The 18483-nt window shown below is 37.7% G+C and overlaps 1 protein-coding gene across 1 annotated transcript in view; it reads right to left on the minus strand.

Moving 5' to 3' along the window:
• The window catches only part of ANO4 (anoctamin 4), a 675069-nt gene that overhangs the window by 306220 nt on the left and 350366 nt on the right, over positions 1-18483 (minus strand). Inside the window, 3 exon segments of the mRNA XM_053719254.1 lie at positions 2045-2116; positions 2119-2158; positions 2160-2207. Coding sequence (XP_053575229.1) covers positions 2045-2116; positions 2119-2158; positions 2160-2207 — 160 coding nt within the window.

The raw sequence follows: 18483 nt of genomic DNA on the forward strand, positions 1-18483 counted from the left end.
GATGATGGACCACAGGTTCTCAATGGGGTTTCAGATCAGGTGAACAAGGAGGCCATGGTTCATTAGAATTTCTTCTTTTATACCCTTCTTGCCAGCGGCACGCTGTGGGGAGTACTTGGAGGCGTGTGATGGAGCATTGGTCCTGCATGAAAATCATGTTTTTCTTGAAGGATGCAGACTTTTTCTTCCTTTACCACTGTCTTGAAGAAGGTGTTTTTCCAGAAACTGGCAGTAGGTCTGGGAGTTGAGCTTGACTCCATCCACAACCCGAAAGGCACCACAAGCTCATCTTTGATGATACCAGCCCAAACCAGTACTCCACCTCCACCTTGCTGGCGTCTGAGTCGGACTGGAGCTCTCTGTCCTTTTACCAATCCAGCCACGGGCCCATCCATCTGGCCCATCAAGACTCACTCTCATTTCATCAGTCCATAAAACCTTAGAAAAATCAGTCTTGAGATATTTCTTGGCCCAGTCTTGACGTTTCAGCTTGTGTGTCTTGTTCAGTGGTGGTCGTCTTTCAGCATTTCTTACCTTGGCCATGTCTCTGAGTATTGCACACCTTGTGCTTTTGGGCACTCCAGTGATGTTGCAGCTCTGAAATATGGCCAAACTGGTGGCAAGTGGCATCTTGGCAGCTGCACGCTTGACTTTTCTCAGTTCATGGGCAGTTATTTTGCGCCTTGGTTTTTCCACACGCTTCTTGCGACCCTGTTGACTATTTTGAATGAAACGCTTGATTGTTCGATGATCATGCTTCAGAAGATTTGCAATTTTAAGAGTGCTGCATCCCTCTGCAAGATATCTCACTATTTTTGACTTTTCTGAGCCTGTCAAGTCCTTCTTTTGACCCATTTTGCCAAAGGAAAGGAAGTTGCCTAATAATTATGCACACCTGATATAGGGTGTTGATGTCATTAGACCACACCCCTTCTCATTACAGAGATGCACATCAACTAATATGCTTAATTGGTAGTAGGCTTTCGAGCCTATACAGCTTGGAGTAAGACAACATGCATAAAGAGGATGATGTGGTCAAAATACTCATTTGCCTAATAATTCTGCACTCCCTGTACATACATATGTAGACATACAGTACATACACATACTTATACACACACACATACAAATATACACACATACATACCTTTGAACCCTTCTCAGTCTAACAAATTGTCATATATCAAATCCCTTTAAATCACAGTTAAAACATTTATTTAAATAACAAAATATACATTTTACATTATATATATATATATATAAAATCATTGAAAAACTTAATATATAATACATGTTTTATTAAGCATATATTCTAGTCATCACTTTGCTTCAGGTCGCTAAGACTATTAATTTAAATTGCCAGATTGTGAGCTATACTTAGTGCAGGGTCGCAGCATGGATAACACACTCCGCTCTATCTTTTGTGCTCCACTTGTAATCTAGGCCTATATGTTTTCAGAATGACTGGAATAGCAATATCAATATTGTCTTTAGATTGCATTTGAAAAATGGTAGAATAAACGGCTTAGTGTAGGGTTGATGGACATTTTGGAATGGATTCCAAATTTACAAAAACACAAGGGGGCTGTAGCATTTATCATTGCACAAGCATTTCACTAGAAATGCTTGTGCAATGCCGCCTCCTACTCATTCGGCGGCCACAACAACCGCTAGCAGGGGGTGTCATCCAATCGTATGTGATCGGGCGCTGTTTGCTTGTCCGCCACCTCAGAGGTGTTGGACGAGTTAAGGAGCAGCGGTTTTAAGAACGCTGCTTCTTAATTCCTGTTTTCCAGCGAGGCCTCAAGGCTTGCGCGGAAACAGCTGCATACAGCTCCATACAGAGCTTGATAAATCGGCCCCATGGATGAACTCTGCAAGGGAACAGGCATTGACTGCATTTGGACAAAAAAAAAGGTTATAATCTAAATGGTTTCTTGAATTTTGAATTTCTGAAACAAAAAAAACAACATCACATTGACCCTGAAACAATACACACCAAGATAAATACAATACAATTCAAAACAAATTTGATAGGTACCCTCTTTCTCCATGTGCAAAACCTTCTGCCTAATATTCCTTTCGAAAACCTCTCTTTTATCTGACTGAGGACTGGCTTGCTGTACACCAATATATAGTCAATGCGACTCTTTCCATCCTAAAAAAAACAATCCATATGATTTGACTTTCTCTGGAACATTGATAACCTGATAAAAAGAATGACAGCATTTTATGACTTCCCACGTCATATATACTATCACACAAGGGAACTTTACAGAGAGATTCTACAATCCTTAATGCCTAAGGAAACTAATCAAGAGAGTTCTCTAAAATATATTTTGCTTTTGAATTTGCTTAAGCTTATGATGTAAAACAAAATCATCTGTACTTATTAATTAATACATTCGATTTTCAGAGTTTGGCATTGATCTTTATAAAACACATACAAAGGCAGAAAAGCAATATACATTTTTTAAAAAAAATGCTTTAGTTCTGGAAAGTGCTTAGTATTCGTGGATTTCCATAGAGCATGAATCATTATTACATTATGGCTTTCCATAACATGGTTTTGCTAAAGGGCTCACAAACTGGTCATTTTGATTGGCCGCTGCTGCCATGTCATTGTGGACTTGTCTTAAAAGGGACAGTCTACACCAGAATGTTTATTGTTTTAAAAGATAGATAATCCCTTTATTTCCCATTCCCCAGTTTTTGCATAACCAACACAGTTATATTAATATACTTTTAACCTCTGAATATCCTGTATCTAAGGCCTCTGCAAACTGCCCCCTTTATTTCAGTTCTTTTGACAGACTTGCAGTTTAGCCAATCAGTGCCTGCTCCGCAGATAACTCACGTGCACGAGCACAGTGTTATCTATATGAAATACATGAACTAACACCCTCTAGTGGTGAAAAACTGTTAAAAATGCATTCTGAAAAGAGTGGGTGGCCTTCAAGGTCTAAGAAATTAGCATATGAACCTCCTAGGGTTAAGGTTTCCACTAAGAATACCAAGAGAACAAAGGCAAAATTGGTGATGAAAAGTAAATTGGAAAATTGTTTAAAATTACATGCCCTATCTGAATCATGAAAGTTTATTTTGCCTAGACTGTCCCCTTTAAGATTTGTTAGTATGAGGATTTTGCCAAAGCTGTCTTTGCTCATTAAAGAATAGAAAGGTCAAAAACTGAAATCGGAGGGTGTACAACTATTTTTAATTAATGTTTAGCTGCATTACGGCACATATGCTACATGTGGCTAGAGCATCAGGAATCAAACACCATGCTTGCTCAAAATTTAAGCAATTTCAGAAACTTTTATATTGTACTTCATCCATCTGTCAATAGACTTTGCACAAAATGATTTTTAAATAATTGTGTAAGTTAGAAGAAAATAAATACAATGCAAATACAATTGCCATATGCTTAAAGGGAGTAGAACGGTCAAAATGAAATGTGCATAACTACATTTCAATTTCAAAAATAATCATTTTTGCAATATACTTCAATTAGCAAAAATGCTTCTAGTAAAAGTTATCGCTGTTTCTTCTCAGCAGCATATCTGTGAGAAGGTGGTGCACCAGTATCAAACACTATGCATGTTCGATAATGGTGTCTGTGGTGTGTGTATTGCTTATGTAGGCTTAAAGGGACAGTCAAGTCCAAAAAAACGTTCATGATTCAAATAGGGCATGTAATTTTAAACAACTTTCCAATTTACTTGTATCACCAATTTTGCTTTGTTCTCTTGGTATTCTTAGGTTGAAAGCTAAACCCTAGGAGTGTTCAAATGCTAATTTCTTAGACCTTGAAGGCTGACTCGTATTTGACAATTTTTCAACACTAGAGGGCGTTAGTCCATGTGATTCATATAGATAACATTGAGCCCATGCACGTAAATTTACAGAGGAGGTGAGCACTGATTGCTAAAATGCAAGTCTGTCAAAAAGAACTGAAATAAGGGGGCCGTCTGCAGAGGCTTAGATAAAAGGAAATCAAAGAGGTAAAATGTGTATTATTAGAACGTGTGTTGGTTATGCAAAATTAAGGAATGGGTAATTAAGGGATTATCTATCTTAAAACAACAACAATTCTGGTGTGTGACTGTCCCTTTAATTCGTACCATACAAGCTACTGCTGACCCTCTGAAGAGGGTGTGGTGTTTAAATACTGGTGAACCAGGACCTCACAGGATATGTGTGTATGCCGCTAAAAAACCAGTAATACCATTTATTAGAAGCATTTGATAATGGCGCAGTATTGCACAGAATACTTCCTAATAAATTCACAATTCATTTTGACCTCTATATCTCTTTAACAACACTTTTTTATGTTATATATTTTAGGTTTTGATGATTTTTTTTTTTTTGGGGTTGGATTCTCTTATATCCTGTGAAACCTCACTGCCCCATAGCCTGACATTCCAAAAAAAGTTTTTTGAACAATTTGTGTTTAACAATTTCCTGAAATAACGGTTCTTGTTTCTTGATGGAGGTGTTCGCTGAATCTCAAAGTGGCATGAAAATAATGAGGGAAAGTCAGAACTGGTTGTAAGATCTTGATATTAATAGGCTCAGCATGTTCCCTTTTTTCAGGTTACAGAACAAGAAGGAAAACGTTCCGTCTGCTTCAGGAAGCACCACAGATTCTTCTCTGTAGAATGTACTTTATGATGATTCATCTGACAGATTCATTTTTTACAATACGCCTTATATTGTTCTATACACTTAGGCCAGATAGATATGTATGGATCACAGATACCAAACAGCAGTAAGTGCTTTTAGTTAAACGTCTTCAATTATTGACAGATGACTGTTACTGGTTTCTTCAGGATAATAATTTATGTGTGTATGCCGCTAAAAACCAGTAATAACATTTATTAGAAGCATTTGATAATGGTCGCATATTGCACAAATACTTCTAATAATTCACAATTCATTTTTGACCTCTATATCTCTTTAACAACACTTTTATGTTATATATTTTAGGGTTTTGATGATTTTTTTTTTTTTGGGGTTGGATTCTCTTATATCCTGTGAGAACCTCACTGGCCCCATAGCTGACATTCCAAAAAAAGTTTTTGAACAATTTGTGTTTAACAATTTTCCTGAAATAACGGTTCTTGTTTCTTGATGGAGGTGTTCGGCTGAATCTCAAAGTGGCATGAAAATAATGAGGGAAAGTCAGAACTGGTTGTAAGATCGTAGTATTAATAGGCTCAGCATGTTCCCTTTTTTCAGGTTTACAGAACAAGAAGGAAAACGTTCCGTCTGCTTCAGAAGCACCACAGATTCTTCTCTGTAGAATGTTACTTTTATGATGACTTCATCTGACAGATCATTTTTTACAATACGCCTTATATTGTTCTATACACTTAGGCCAGATAGATATGTATGGATCACAGATACCAAACAGCAGTAAGTGCTTTTAGTTAAACGTCTTCAATTATTGACAGATGACTGTTACTGGTTCTCTTCAGGATAATAATGTTAGTTGGCCGAAGCTGATCTCTATTATTTCTTTATCATTAACGTCACAATTTTCAGTAACAAATGAGAGATGTAGAAAAATACAACCACATTACTAGCACCAAAATAGCAGCAAGAGATAAAACAATAACATTTTACTGTACCTTCAGTTTTTTCAACTATATTTATGATGTTAACCTTTTTCTTGTTAGTCTGTCTCATTCCCCATGTCAAAAGAGGCTGATTTATCTTATCTGACCTGCTAGATAAGACAGGTGAGTGATGCACAATATTCACTAGTATAAAGCTGTGTTCTCCGCTGAGGAGGATCAATAACACTCTGCCAGGACATATCTACAAAATAGTTTTATATGAGAGAGAAGGTAGGGTAGGTTTAAAGGGAACCTCCCACCTTGGCTATCCAATGGGCATCTGTCATATGGTGTCACTGTAAATATTAGAAGCTAGCAAAGTAAACGGCTCCTGGCTGCATGATGAACAAACAATGGTCTAAATGAATGGGTTAGATGAAAACTGAGTTTCTTCTCACTTTGTAATATGAAGTAACCTAAAGACATTTACGGCTAGATTTGGAGTTTGGCGGTAAAAGGGCTGTTAACGCTCCGCGGGTTTTTTTCTGGCCGCACCATAAATTTAACTCTGGTATCGAGAGTTCAAACAAATGCTGCGTTAGGCTCCAAAAAAGGAGCGTAGAGCATTTTTACCGCAAATGCAACTCTCGATACCAGAGTTAGCTTACGGACCGCGGCCGGCCTCAAAACGTGCTCGTGCACGATTCTCCCATAGGAAACAATGGGGCCTGTTTGAGCTGAAAAAAAAGCCTAACACCTGCAAAAAAGCAGCGGTTCAGCTCCTAACGCAGGCCCCATTGTTTCCTATGGGGAAACACTTCCTACGTCTGCACCTAACACTCTAACATGTACCCCCGAGTCTAAACACCCCTAACCTTACACTTATTAACCCCTAATCTGCCGCCCCCCGCTATCGCTGACCCCTGCATTACACTTTTAACCCCTAATCTGCCGCTCCGTAAACCGCCGCCACCCTACGTTATCCCTATGTACCCCTAATTCTGCTGCCTAACATCGCCGACCCCTATGTTATATTTATTAACCCCTAATCTGCCCTCCCTAACATCGCCGGACACCTACCTACAACTTATTAAACCCCTAATCTGCCGGACCGGCACCTAGAGCGCTACTATAATAAAGTTATTAACCCCTAATCCGCCTCACTAACCCTATCATAAATAGGTTATTAACCCCTAATCTGCCCTCACTAACATCGCCGACACCTACCTTCAATTATTAACCCCTATCTGCCGACCGGAGCTCACCGCTATTCCTAATAAATGTATTAACCCCTAAAGCTAAGTCTTACCCCTAACACTAACCACCCCCCTAAGTTAAATATAATTTTATCTAACGAAATAAATTAACTCTTATTAAATAAATGATTCCTATTAAAGCTAAAGTACTTACCTGTAAAATAAATCCTAATATAGCTACAATATAAATTACATTTATATTATAGCTATTTTAGGATTAATATTTATTTTTACAGGTAACTTTGTATTTATTTTAACCAGGGTACAATAGCTATTAATAGTTAAGAACTATTTAATAGTTACCCTAGTATAAATAATTACAAATTTACCTGTAAAATAAATCCTAACCTAAGATATAATTAAACCTAACACTACCCTAACAATAAATAATTAAATAAAACTACCTACAATTACCTACAATTAACCTAACACTACACTATCAATAAAATTAATTAAAACACAATTGCTACAAATAAATACAATAAAATAAACTATCTAAAGTACAAAAATAAAAAAGAACTAAGTTACAGAAAATAAAAAAATATTTACAAACATAAGAAAAATATTACAACAATTTTAAACTAATTTACACCTACTCTAAGCCCCCTAATAAAATAACAAAGACCCCCCAAAATAGAAAATTCCCTACCACCCTATTCTAAAATACAAAAATTACCAGTCTCTTTTACCTTACCCAGCCCTGAACAGGCCCTTTGCGGGGCATGCCCCAAGAAGTTCAGCTCTTTTGCCTGTAAAAAAAAACATACAATACCCCCCCCCAACATTACAACCCACCACCCACATACCCCTAATCTAACCCAAACCCCCCCTTAAATAAACCTAACACTAAGCCCCTGATGATCTTCCTACCTGTCTTCACCATGCCAGGTTCACCGATCCGTCCTGGCTCCAAGATCTTCATCCAACCCAAGTCGGGGTTGGCGATCCATAATCGGTGCTCCAAAGTCTTCCTCCTATCCGGCAAGAAGAGGACAATCCGGACCGGCAAACATCTTCTCCAAGCGGGCATCTTCTTATGTTCTTCCATCCGATGACGACCGGCTCCATCTTGAAGACCTCCAGCGCGGATCCATCCTCTCTTCTTCCGACGACTAGGACGACGAATGACGGTTCCTTTAAGGGGACGTCATCCAAGATGGCGTCCCTCGAATCCGATTGGCTGATAGGATTCTATCAGGCAATCGGAATTAAGTTAAAAAAATCTGATTGGCTGATGAATCAGCCAATCAGGATTCAAGTTCAATCCGATTGCTGATCCAATCAGCCAATCAGATTGAGCTCCGCATTCTATTGGCTGATCGGAACAGCCAATAGAATGCGAGCTCCAATCTGATTGGCTGATTGGATCAGCCCAATCGGATTGAACCTTGATTCTGATTGGCTGATTCCATCAGCCAATCAGAAATTTCCTACCTTAATTCCGATTGGCTGATAGAAACCTATCAGCCAATCGGAATTCGAGGGACGCCATCTTGGATGACGTCCCTTAAAGGAACCGTCATTCGCGTCTAGTCGTCGGAAGAAGAGGATGGATCCGCGCTGGAGGTCTTCAAGATGGAGCCGGTCGTCATCGGATGGAAGAACATAGAAGATGCCGCTTGGAGAAGATGTTTGCCGGTCCGGATGTCCTCTTCTTGCCGGATAGGAGGAAGACTTTGGGAGCACCGGATTATGGATCGCCAACCCCCGCTTGGGGTTGGATGAAGATCTTGGAGCCAGGACGGATCGGTGAACCTGGCATGGTGAAGACAAGGTAGGAAGATCATCAGGGGGCTTAGTGTTAGGTTTATTTAAGGGGGGGTTTGGGTTAGATTAGGGGTATGTGGGGTGGTGGGTTGTAATGTGGGGGGGGGGGGTATTGTATGTTTTCTTTTACAGGCAAAAGAGCTGAACTTCTTGGGGCATGCCCCGCAAAGGGCCCTGTTCAGGGCTGGTAAGGTAAAAGAGCTTGTAACTTTTTTAATTTAGAATAGGGTAGGGAATTTTTATTTGGGGGTCTTTGTTATTTTATTAGGGGGCTTAGAGTAGGTGTATTAGTTTAAAATTGTTGTAATATTTTTCTTATGTTTGTAAATATTTTTTTTATTTTCTGTAACTTAGTTCTTTTTTATTTTTTGTACTTTAGATAGTTTATTTAATTGTATTTATTTGTAGCAATTGTGTTTAATTAATTTATTGATAGTGTAGTGTTAGGTTAATTGTAGGTAATTGTAGGTAGTTTATTTAATTATTTTATTGATAGGGGTAGTGTTAGGTTTAATTATATCTTAGGTTAGGATTTATTTTACAGGTAAATTTGTAATTATTTTAACTAGGTAACTATTAAATAGTTTCTTAACTATTTAATAGCTATTGTACCTGGTTAAAATATTACAAAGTTGCCTGTAAAATAAATATTAATCCTAAAAATAGCTATAATATAAATGTAATTTATATTGTAGCTATATTAGGATTTATTTTACAGGTAAGTATTTAGCTTTAAATAGGAATCATTTATTTAATAAGAGTTAATTTATTTCGTTAGATAAAAATTATATTTAACTTAGGGGTAGTGTTAGTGTTAGGGTTAGACTTAGCTTTAGGGGTTAATACATTTATTAGAATAGCGGTGAGCTCCGGTCGGCAGATTAGGGGTTAATAATTGAAGGTAGGTGTCGGCGATGTTAGGGAGGGCAGATTAGGGGTTAATACTATTTATGATAGGGTTAGTGAGGCGGATTAGGGGTTAATAACTTTATTATAGTAGCGCTCAGGTCCGCTCGGCAGATTAGGGGTTAATAAGTGTAGGCAGGTGTCGGCGACGTTGTGGGGGGCAGATTAGGGGGTTAATAAATATAACATAGGGGTCGGCGATGTGAGGGGCAGCAGATTAGGGGTACATAGGGATAACGTAGGGTGGCGGCGATTTGCGGTCGGAAGATTAGGGGTTAATTATTTTAAGTAGCTGGCGGCGACGTTGTGTGGGGGCAAGTTAGGGGTTAATAAATATAATATAGGGGTCGGCGGGGTTAGGGGCAGCAGATTAGGGGTACATAAGTATAACGTAGGGTGGCGGTCGGCAGATTAGGGGTTAAAAAATTTTAATCGAGTGGCGGCGATGTGGGGGGGACCTCGGTTTAGGGGTACATAGGTAGTTTATGGGTGTTAGTGTACTTTAGAGCACAATAGTTAAGAGCTTTATGAACCGGCGTTAGCCAGAAAGCTCTTAACTCCTGCTTTTTTCAGGCGGCTGGAATCTTGTCGTTAGAGCTCTAACGCTCACTGCAGAAACGACTCTAAATACCAGCGTTAGAAAGATCCCATTGAAAAGATAGGCTACGCAAATGGCGTAGGGGGATCTGCGGTATGGAAAACGTCGCGGCTGTAAAGTGAGCGTTAGACCCTTTAATCACTGACTCCAAATACCAGCGGGCGCCCAAAACCAGCGTTAGGAGCCTCTAACGCTGGTTTTGACGGCTACCGCCGAACTCTAAATCTAGGCCTTATTTTGGGAGAATAAAACGGATTTGAGTCTGCAAGAATTGCATGATTGCACTCTCCAGTCTCAATTTTGTATGCTCAGTGAGTAAAACTTTTAAATACCCTAAAAATAATCAAAATTCCAACAAAAAAATAAGCTTTTCTCGTTTTATTTTTAATAAATTGCTAGTTTACTCCATATAAGTGATACAATACGGAACCCTGGCGAAGATGGGGAAGATAGAATGACAAAAGTTAATAATGTATCAAGTGTAAATGGTATATCCAGGCGCCAACAATGGAGGCTAAGGTTAAAACTAATGGATAACAATCAATCGTGGCAATTCCTCTATTGAAAACAGTATTAATATAATTTTATTAAAACATAAACATAAAATCTAGCAGAAGAGCATGGATCCACGCTAAAAAATCTAAAAAATATAAAATTTACATAAAAACAATAAACTTAGACTGTATGCAGGGTTATCATAAAAATTGTACAATGTCTCTTAAAGCTAATATGTGCAGTGATGCGTGTAAGAGCTTCCGCTCTACACTGCGAGTACAAGATAGTCCAAGTGGTGGTGATAGTGATAAAAGATAGATAAATGAATAAGACTCCTGTGAACAATAAAAAAGATAAAAAATTGTGAAAAGTCAATCCTATCAAAAGCAAAAATTTCACTCCTGTGTGAGAAAAAAAACTTTCCTGTGAAAAAATGATAATAACTCGACTCCTGTTTGCAAAATTATAATGTCAATCCTGTGACTCAATGATGTCTAATGTTTGCTGTGCTTTGGTTGTTTATCCTTTTGATGCCGTGTTCCAAAGAGAAAAATGTTTGTGATGTATGTTGCAAAGTTATGTGACAAGTGATAGAACAAAATTAGAAAAAATAGAAAAAATAGAAAAAATGCAAGGAAAAATTGTGAAGAAAGTGCCCTTTGGAGACTGGGCTCCAGATAAAAGATTAACGATACACTAGGAAACAACAGACAAATAATGCCAACCGATAACCCTGTGGGAAAAATAAAAACACAATGTGTAGAAAAATCTTCAAATGTACCCTCCTAATGGAATAGAGCTTACCAGGTCTACGCGTTTCGGCCTTTCCTAGGCCTTTATCAAGACTGAAGGTAAGCTGTATGTTTGGGCCTTATATAGGGGATTCCAAACTGTAACCGGAAGTGTCATTTATCAATGACTTCCGGTTTTTCGTTAAAATGGTATTGCATATTATGTATTAGATTGGTTTGTAAAATCAATACTTCGTGTCTTGTGATATATAATAGACATTTTACATGCCAAATAAAGTCATTTAAAACCTTTTTTATGGGTTATCTAAAGGTTCCCTTAGCCTCCGTTTGCTGATGACGTCACTTCCGGTGGGGTTACTTAGCCGGAATGTACTTGGCTATGATTATTTGAAGCCAACGATCTGACCGATCTTATTATCCAAACAACTAATTTTGGCTGGCCTATTATGTTATAATGGGCTGATCAGTTACTGTTTATCTCAGTTTATATTGTTGTTATTAAATTGGGTTCCAATTTTCGGAAGTCCCTATTGGTCGTGACGTCCACCGCTAGTTGGCCCTGGTAATAGGCTCAGAGGATAAGCCCTATTGGAGAGAATTGATTCGTGTAAATAGCGGAGGTGTGTCTGTTATATGTAATTTGATTGGATATGCAAGTCATTTTTACTGACGTTATTCCTAACAGAGAGTGACAGATGGCTAAAGAGAAAATAGGAGAGTTATATGAATAGCGAAAAATAGTTTGATATTTGTAAACGAACAATCAATAATTTAATACTTGTAAACGACTTCTCACAATTGCGTGTGCTTGAAAGTGGGGTTGATGGATCTTTATCATCCACCCATATGTACATATGGGTGGATGATAAAGATCCATCAACCCCACTTTCAAGCACACGCAATTGTGAGAAGTCGTTTACAAGTATTAAATTATTGATTGTTCGTTTACAAATATCAAACTATTTTTCGCTATTCATATAACTCTCCTATTTTCTCTTTAGCCATCTGTCACTCTCTGTTAGGAATAACGTCAGTAAAAATGACTTGCATATCCAATCAAATTACATATAACAGACACACCTCCGCTATTTACACGAATCAATTCTCTCCAATAGGGCTTATCCTCTGAGCCTATTACCAGGGCCAACTAGCGGTGACGTCACGACCAATAGGGACTTCCGAAAATCGGAACCCAATTTAATAACAACAATATAAACTGAGATAAACAGTAACTGATCAGCCATTATAACATAATAGGCCAGCCAAAATTAGTTGTTTGGATAATAAGATCGGTCAGATCGTTGGCTTCAAATAATCATAGCCAAGTACATTCCGGCTAAGTAACCCCACCGGAAGTGACGTCATCAGCAAACGGAGGCTAAGGGAACCTTTAGATAACCCATAAAAAAGTTTTAAATGACTTTATTTGGCATGTAAAATGTCTATTATATATCACAAGACACGAAGTATTGATTTTACAAACCAATCTAATACATAATATGCAATACCATTTTAACGAAAAACCGGAAGTCATTGATAAATGACACTTCCGGTTACAGTTTGGAATCCCCTATATAAGGCCCAAACATACAGCTTACCTTCAGTCTTGATAAAGGCCTAGGAAAGGCCGAAACGCGTAGACCTGGTAAGCTCTATTCCATTAGGAGGGTACATTTGAAGATTTTTCTACACATTGTGTTTTATTTTTCCCACAGGTTATCGGTTGGCATTATTTGTCTGTTGTTCCTAGTGTATCGTTAATCTTTTATCTGGAGCCCAGTCTCCAAAGGGCACTTTCTTCACAATTTTTCCTTGCATTTTTTCTATTTTTTCTATTTTTTCTAATTTTGTTCTATCACTTGTCACATAACTTTGCAACATACATCACAAACATTTTTTCTTTGGAACACGGCATCAAAAGGATAAACAACAAAGCACAGCAAACATTAGACATCATTGAGTCACAGGATTGACATTATAATTTTGCAAACAGGAGTCGAGTTATTATCATTTTTTCACAGGAAAGTTTTTTTTCTCACACAGGAGTGAAATTTTTGCTTTTGATAGGATTGACTTTTCACAATTTTTTATCTTTTTTATTGTTCACAGGAGTCTTATTCATTTATCTATCTTTTATCACTATCACCACCACTTGGACTATCTTGTACTCGCAGTGTAGAGCGGAAGCTCTTACACGCATCACTGCACATATTAGCTTTAAGAGACCATTGTACAATTTTTATGATAACCCTGCATACAGTCTAAGTTTATTGTTTTTATGTAAATTTTATATTTTTTAGATTTTTTAGCGTGGATCCATGCTCTTCTGCTAGATTTTATGTTTATGTTTTAATAAAATTATATTAATACTGTTTTCAATAGAGGAATTGCCACGATTGATTGTTATCCATTAGTTTTAACCTTGGCCTCCATTGTTGGCGCCTGGATATACCATTTACACTTGATTCATTATAGGTGGTAGCTAGGTACCACCGTTCCGGGCATACAAGGTTTAGTAGGCGCTGGGTTATACCTACACTTAAAAGTTAATAATGTACTTTCAACATATATTGAAATAACGTTAGAAATTTTATTTCAGATCTGCTCATAATCTCTCAGCCAGTTTACTTGGTCTGTCCCTGAAGATATATGCAGACACTTGAAATAAAATGAAGTTTACAAATATATTCAATTTCTGATGCCATGTATGGCTTTATGCTGTAGTTATTTTATCCATTACAAATTTGTGTCACTTTTCAGTAAAGATTACCCAACACCAAAGCTAAGACAGATATAATGTATTCATGCATCAAGATCAAACTACATGAAATTGCTATGATATTTTAGTGTATATTGGGCTAGCTTATAAGTAGAGCGGTATTTTGCGTTTTCACTATTGCAAAAATATTTTTGTGCTAGCCGAGTTGTGCTGGTATTACAAGTTGAAAGTAAACATTTTTCTCCAGCGGTAATCTAAATCGCGCTTAAAGTCAAAACTCGAAAATCATGATCACGTTTTCTCATTCCCCATAGAAGTCAATGGAGAACAAAAAAATTGGAAAAAAACCCACACTCTCTCACACAAACACTATAGCATTTTCTCAATTGCGTTAACCCGACATGAAAATATGAATATTTCATAATCCAATGTTCTTAACATAACAGAATATATTCTATTTATTCATAACTAAATATTTCTACATACATCTTACAGTGTTTTGCACAAATATATATTTATACCTATACAGGGAGTGCAGAATTATTAGGCAAATGAGTATTTTGACCACATCATCCTCTTTATGCATGTTGTCTTACTCCAAGCTGTATAGGCTCGAAAGCCTACTACCAATTAAGCATATTAGGTGATGTGCATCTCTGTAATGAGAAGGGGTGTGGTCTAATGACATCAACACCCTATATCAGGTGTGCATAATTATTAGGCAACTTCCTTTCCTTTGGCAAAATGGGTCAAAAGAAGGACTTGACAGGCTCAGAAAAGTCAAAAATAGTGAGATATCTTGCAGAGGGATGCAGCACTCTTAAAATTGCAAAGCTTCTGAAGCGTGATCTTCGAACAATCAAGCGTTTCATTCAAAATAGTCAACAGGGTCGCAAGAAGCGTGTGGAAAAACCAAGGCGCAAAATAACTGCCCATGAACTGAGAAAAGTCAAGCGTGCAGCTGCCAAGATGCCACTTGCCACCAGTTTGGCCATATTTCAGAGCTGCAACATCGCTGGAGTGCCCAAAAGCACAAGGTGTGCAATACTCAGAGACATGGCCAAGGTAAGAAAGGCTGAAAGACAACCACCACTGAACAAGACACACAAGCTGAAACGTCAAGACTGGGCCAAGAAATATCTCAAGACTGATTTTTCTAAGGTTTTATGGACTGATGAAATGAGAGTGAGTCTTGATGGGCCAGATGGATGGGCCCGTGGCTGGATTGGTAAAGGGCAGAGAGCTCCAGTCCGACTCAGACGGCAGCAAGGTGGAGGTGGAGTACTGGTTTGGGCTGGTATAATCAAAGATGAGCTTGTGGGGCCTTTTCGGGTTGAGGATGGAGTCAAGCTCAACTCCCAGTCCTACTGCCAGTTTCTGGAAGACACCTTCTTCAAGCAGTGGTACAGGAAGAAGTCTGCATCCTTCAAGAAAAACATGATTTTCATGCAGGACAATGCTCCATCACACGCGTCCAAGTACTCCACAGCGTGGCTGGCAAGAAAGGGTATAAAAGAAGAAAATCTAATGACATGGCCTCCTTGTTCACCTGATCTGAACCCCATTGAGAACCTGTGGTCCATCATCAAATGTTAGATTTACAAGGGGGGAAAACAGTACACCTCTCTGAACAGTGTCTGGGAGGCTGTGGTTGCTGCTGCACGCAATCTTGATGGTGAACAGATCAAAACACTGACAGAATCCATGGATGGCAGGCTTTTGAGTGTCCTTGCAAAGAAAGGTGGCTATATTGGTCACTGATTTGTTTTTGTTTTGTTTTTGAATGTCAGAAATGTATATTTGTGAATGTTGAGATGTTATATTGGTTTCACTGGTAAAAATAAATAATTGAAATGGGTATATATTTGTTTTTTGTTAAGTTGCCTAATACTTATGCACAGTAATAGTCACCTGCACACACAGATATCCCCCCTAAAATAGCTATAACTAAAAACAAACTAAAAACTACTTCCAAAACTATTCAGCTTTGATATTAATGAGTTTTTTTGGGTTCATTGAGAACATGGTTGTTGTTCAATAATAAAATTAATCCTCAAAAATACAACTTGCCTAATAATTCTGCACTCCATGTATACAGTATATGTCAAAGATTTGACAAAGCAACAGAAGGGCGTGAAACACGTCAGATGACGTCACCTTCCGATAGTACCTACGCTCCTTGGTTACTGCCATGTTTTCAACTGCTGTGATTGTTTTACCGCTTTCAATAAAGGTATGTGTTTTACTTAGCAGTTATTTATGTGCCCTCTACAAGTCTGCATCTTACCTCACCTTGGGTTTACCGCAAAGGGGAACTTTTTTCTTTATATATATATATATATATATATATATATATATATATATATATATAGGGACATATGCAATATAATAAAAAAAAACATCTCCACATGCTCTCATGTACACTTCTCATACAGGAGAGACAGGACCATAGGGAACAGGGTGTTCCCCACTATTCCCCATATACCTAATAAACAGCCATCATGGCTACAAGTAAAAGGGATGCACAAATGCGGTTTCATAGACTGTAAGGCTTGTAAACACATCAGACTAGGTAACAAATTCACATTGGTAATAACAGGGGAGTCTTTTCAAATAGAGAGTTGTGTCAATTGCCATTCAAAGGGTGTAGTGTATCTCATAGAATACCAATTATTTCATCTTCAATACATAGGCAAAACGTCAAGAGAAGTGAGGACACGAATTAGGGAGCACCTATCTAGTATCACGGTAGATACAGAAATGAGTAGGAAAAGAGGATAAACTGTCACCCCTGGCTAAGCCCTTTATAGAGAAGCATGTGTGAAAAACTGAGTCCTTCAGAGGGACAGTTGTGGAAAAGGTGACTCTGACATTAAGAGGAGGTGATTTAGACAAATACCTCCGTAAGAGAGAGGTATATTGGATATTTACTCTCAAGACTAGGTTACCGGATGATTTTAACTCTAGGTTCGATTTAATAAATTTCTGGCAATAACAACAGACACCGTACCTTGACCAGTCTCTAAATAAGTAAATATTAAATGTATTACACTGGCATTCAGGATGTCACATCAAGGCTGGTATTCCACCTTTTAATATAGACATAAAGGGATATTGTGCATGTGTTATTTGACACCTCTATATTATGATGATAGGACGGGATATTGTACCTTAAAAACACTGAAGCTGCATTCCACACAAAATATAATAGGCTGTACTTTCAATACATGAAGAATATAAAGGATATGCAAATAATCTTCTCCCCTTAGCAATTATATCTAGAGGGAGCACAATATATTACATTTAAACATATACACATTTAACAAATAGGATGTGTACTTAAATGAATGGCTTTACAACAGCTTTGATATAAGGATATTATCAGTAGATGAAAGTTAAGCACATGGTAAATCACAGGATTGGCACATATGTTTTTAATTGATTAACTAATATGTATATAGTGTGTTCATTAAGGCAATGCATCAGAGGCCTATGAGTATGGCTCTTCAGAGCTGAAACGCGTTAGACCCACATGCATTGCCCCTGTCTTTTTTACCCCAGCCTCTATTGAGACGTTTTTGCTGTTTTTATGTGACCAAATAAAGTTTATACTTTTTAACCTAAAGAAGTACCATCTGGATTACCTTCTATACAAGCAGTATATATATACATATATATATATATATATATATATATATACATATACAGTATATATATATATATATATATATATATATATACACACACACATACACTAGGCGACAAGCCTGTCCAGAGGGCAGTCTATGTTTAAAAAAATCCAAACCCCCAAGCTAATTTAGCTAAAAATAAAAAATGTAAAATTACAGAAAACAAACAAAGCTATCCAAAATAAAAAAAATTAACCTGAACTAATACCCCTATAAAAATAAAAAATCCAATAATCCTATTAGCTGATTTCATAATTTCAGCCAATAGGAATGCAAGTTACCTCAAATTGAATGCGGTACCTTGCATTAAATTTTCAGTGTACGCCAGAGATCGGATGAAGAGGAGCCTCCACACCGCTGAGAACCGCCGCTCCTGATCCGCGCATCGGGGAAGACCGCTCTACACCTCCACTCCGCGCCACCGTCGCACATGATGAATATGTTAATTAGGTTTATTGCGATGTGAGGGTTTGTCGGCTAAGGGGTTAATATGTTAATTAGGTTTATTGCGATGTGGGGGTTTGTCGGCTAAGGGGTTAATATGTTAATTAGGTTTATTGCAATGTGGTGGGTTTGCGGTTTAGGGGTTAATATTTTAATGATATTCTTTGCGGATTAGGGGGTTAATTAATTTATTATTTTGTGATGTTGGCAGTTTCAGTGTTTGTTAATACTTTGTGCTGGAGGTTAGGTTTTTTTTATTATACTTCGGCTGGGTGTTTTTTTTATTTCTTGCAGGC

Source organism: Bombina bombina, chromosome 6 (assembly GCF_027579735.1).
Source record: "Bombina bombina isolate aBomBom1 chromosome 6, aBomBom1.pri, whole genome shotgun sequence".
In the NCBI taxonomy this organism is placed as follows: Eukaryota; Metazoa; Chordata; class Amphibia; order Anura; family Bombinatoridae; genus Bombina; species Bombina bombina.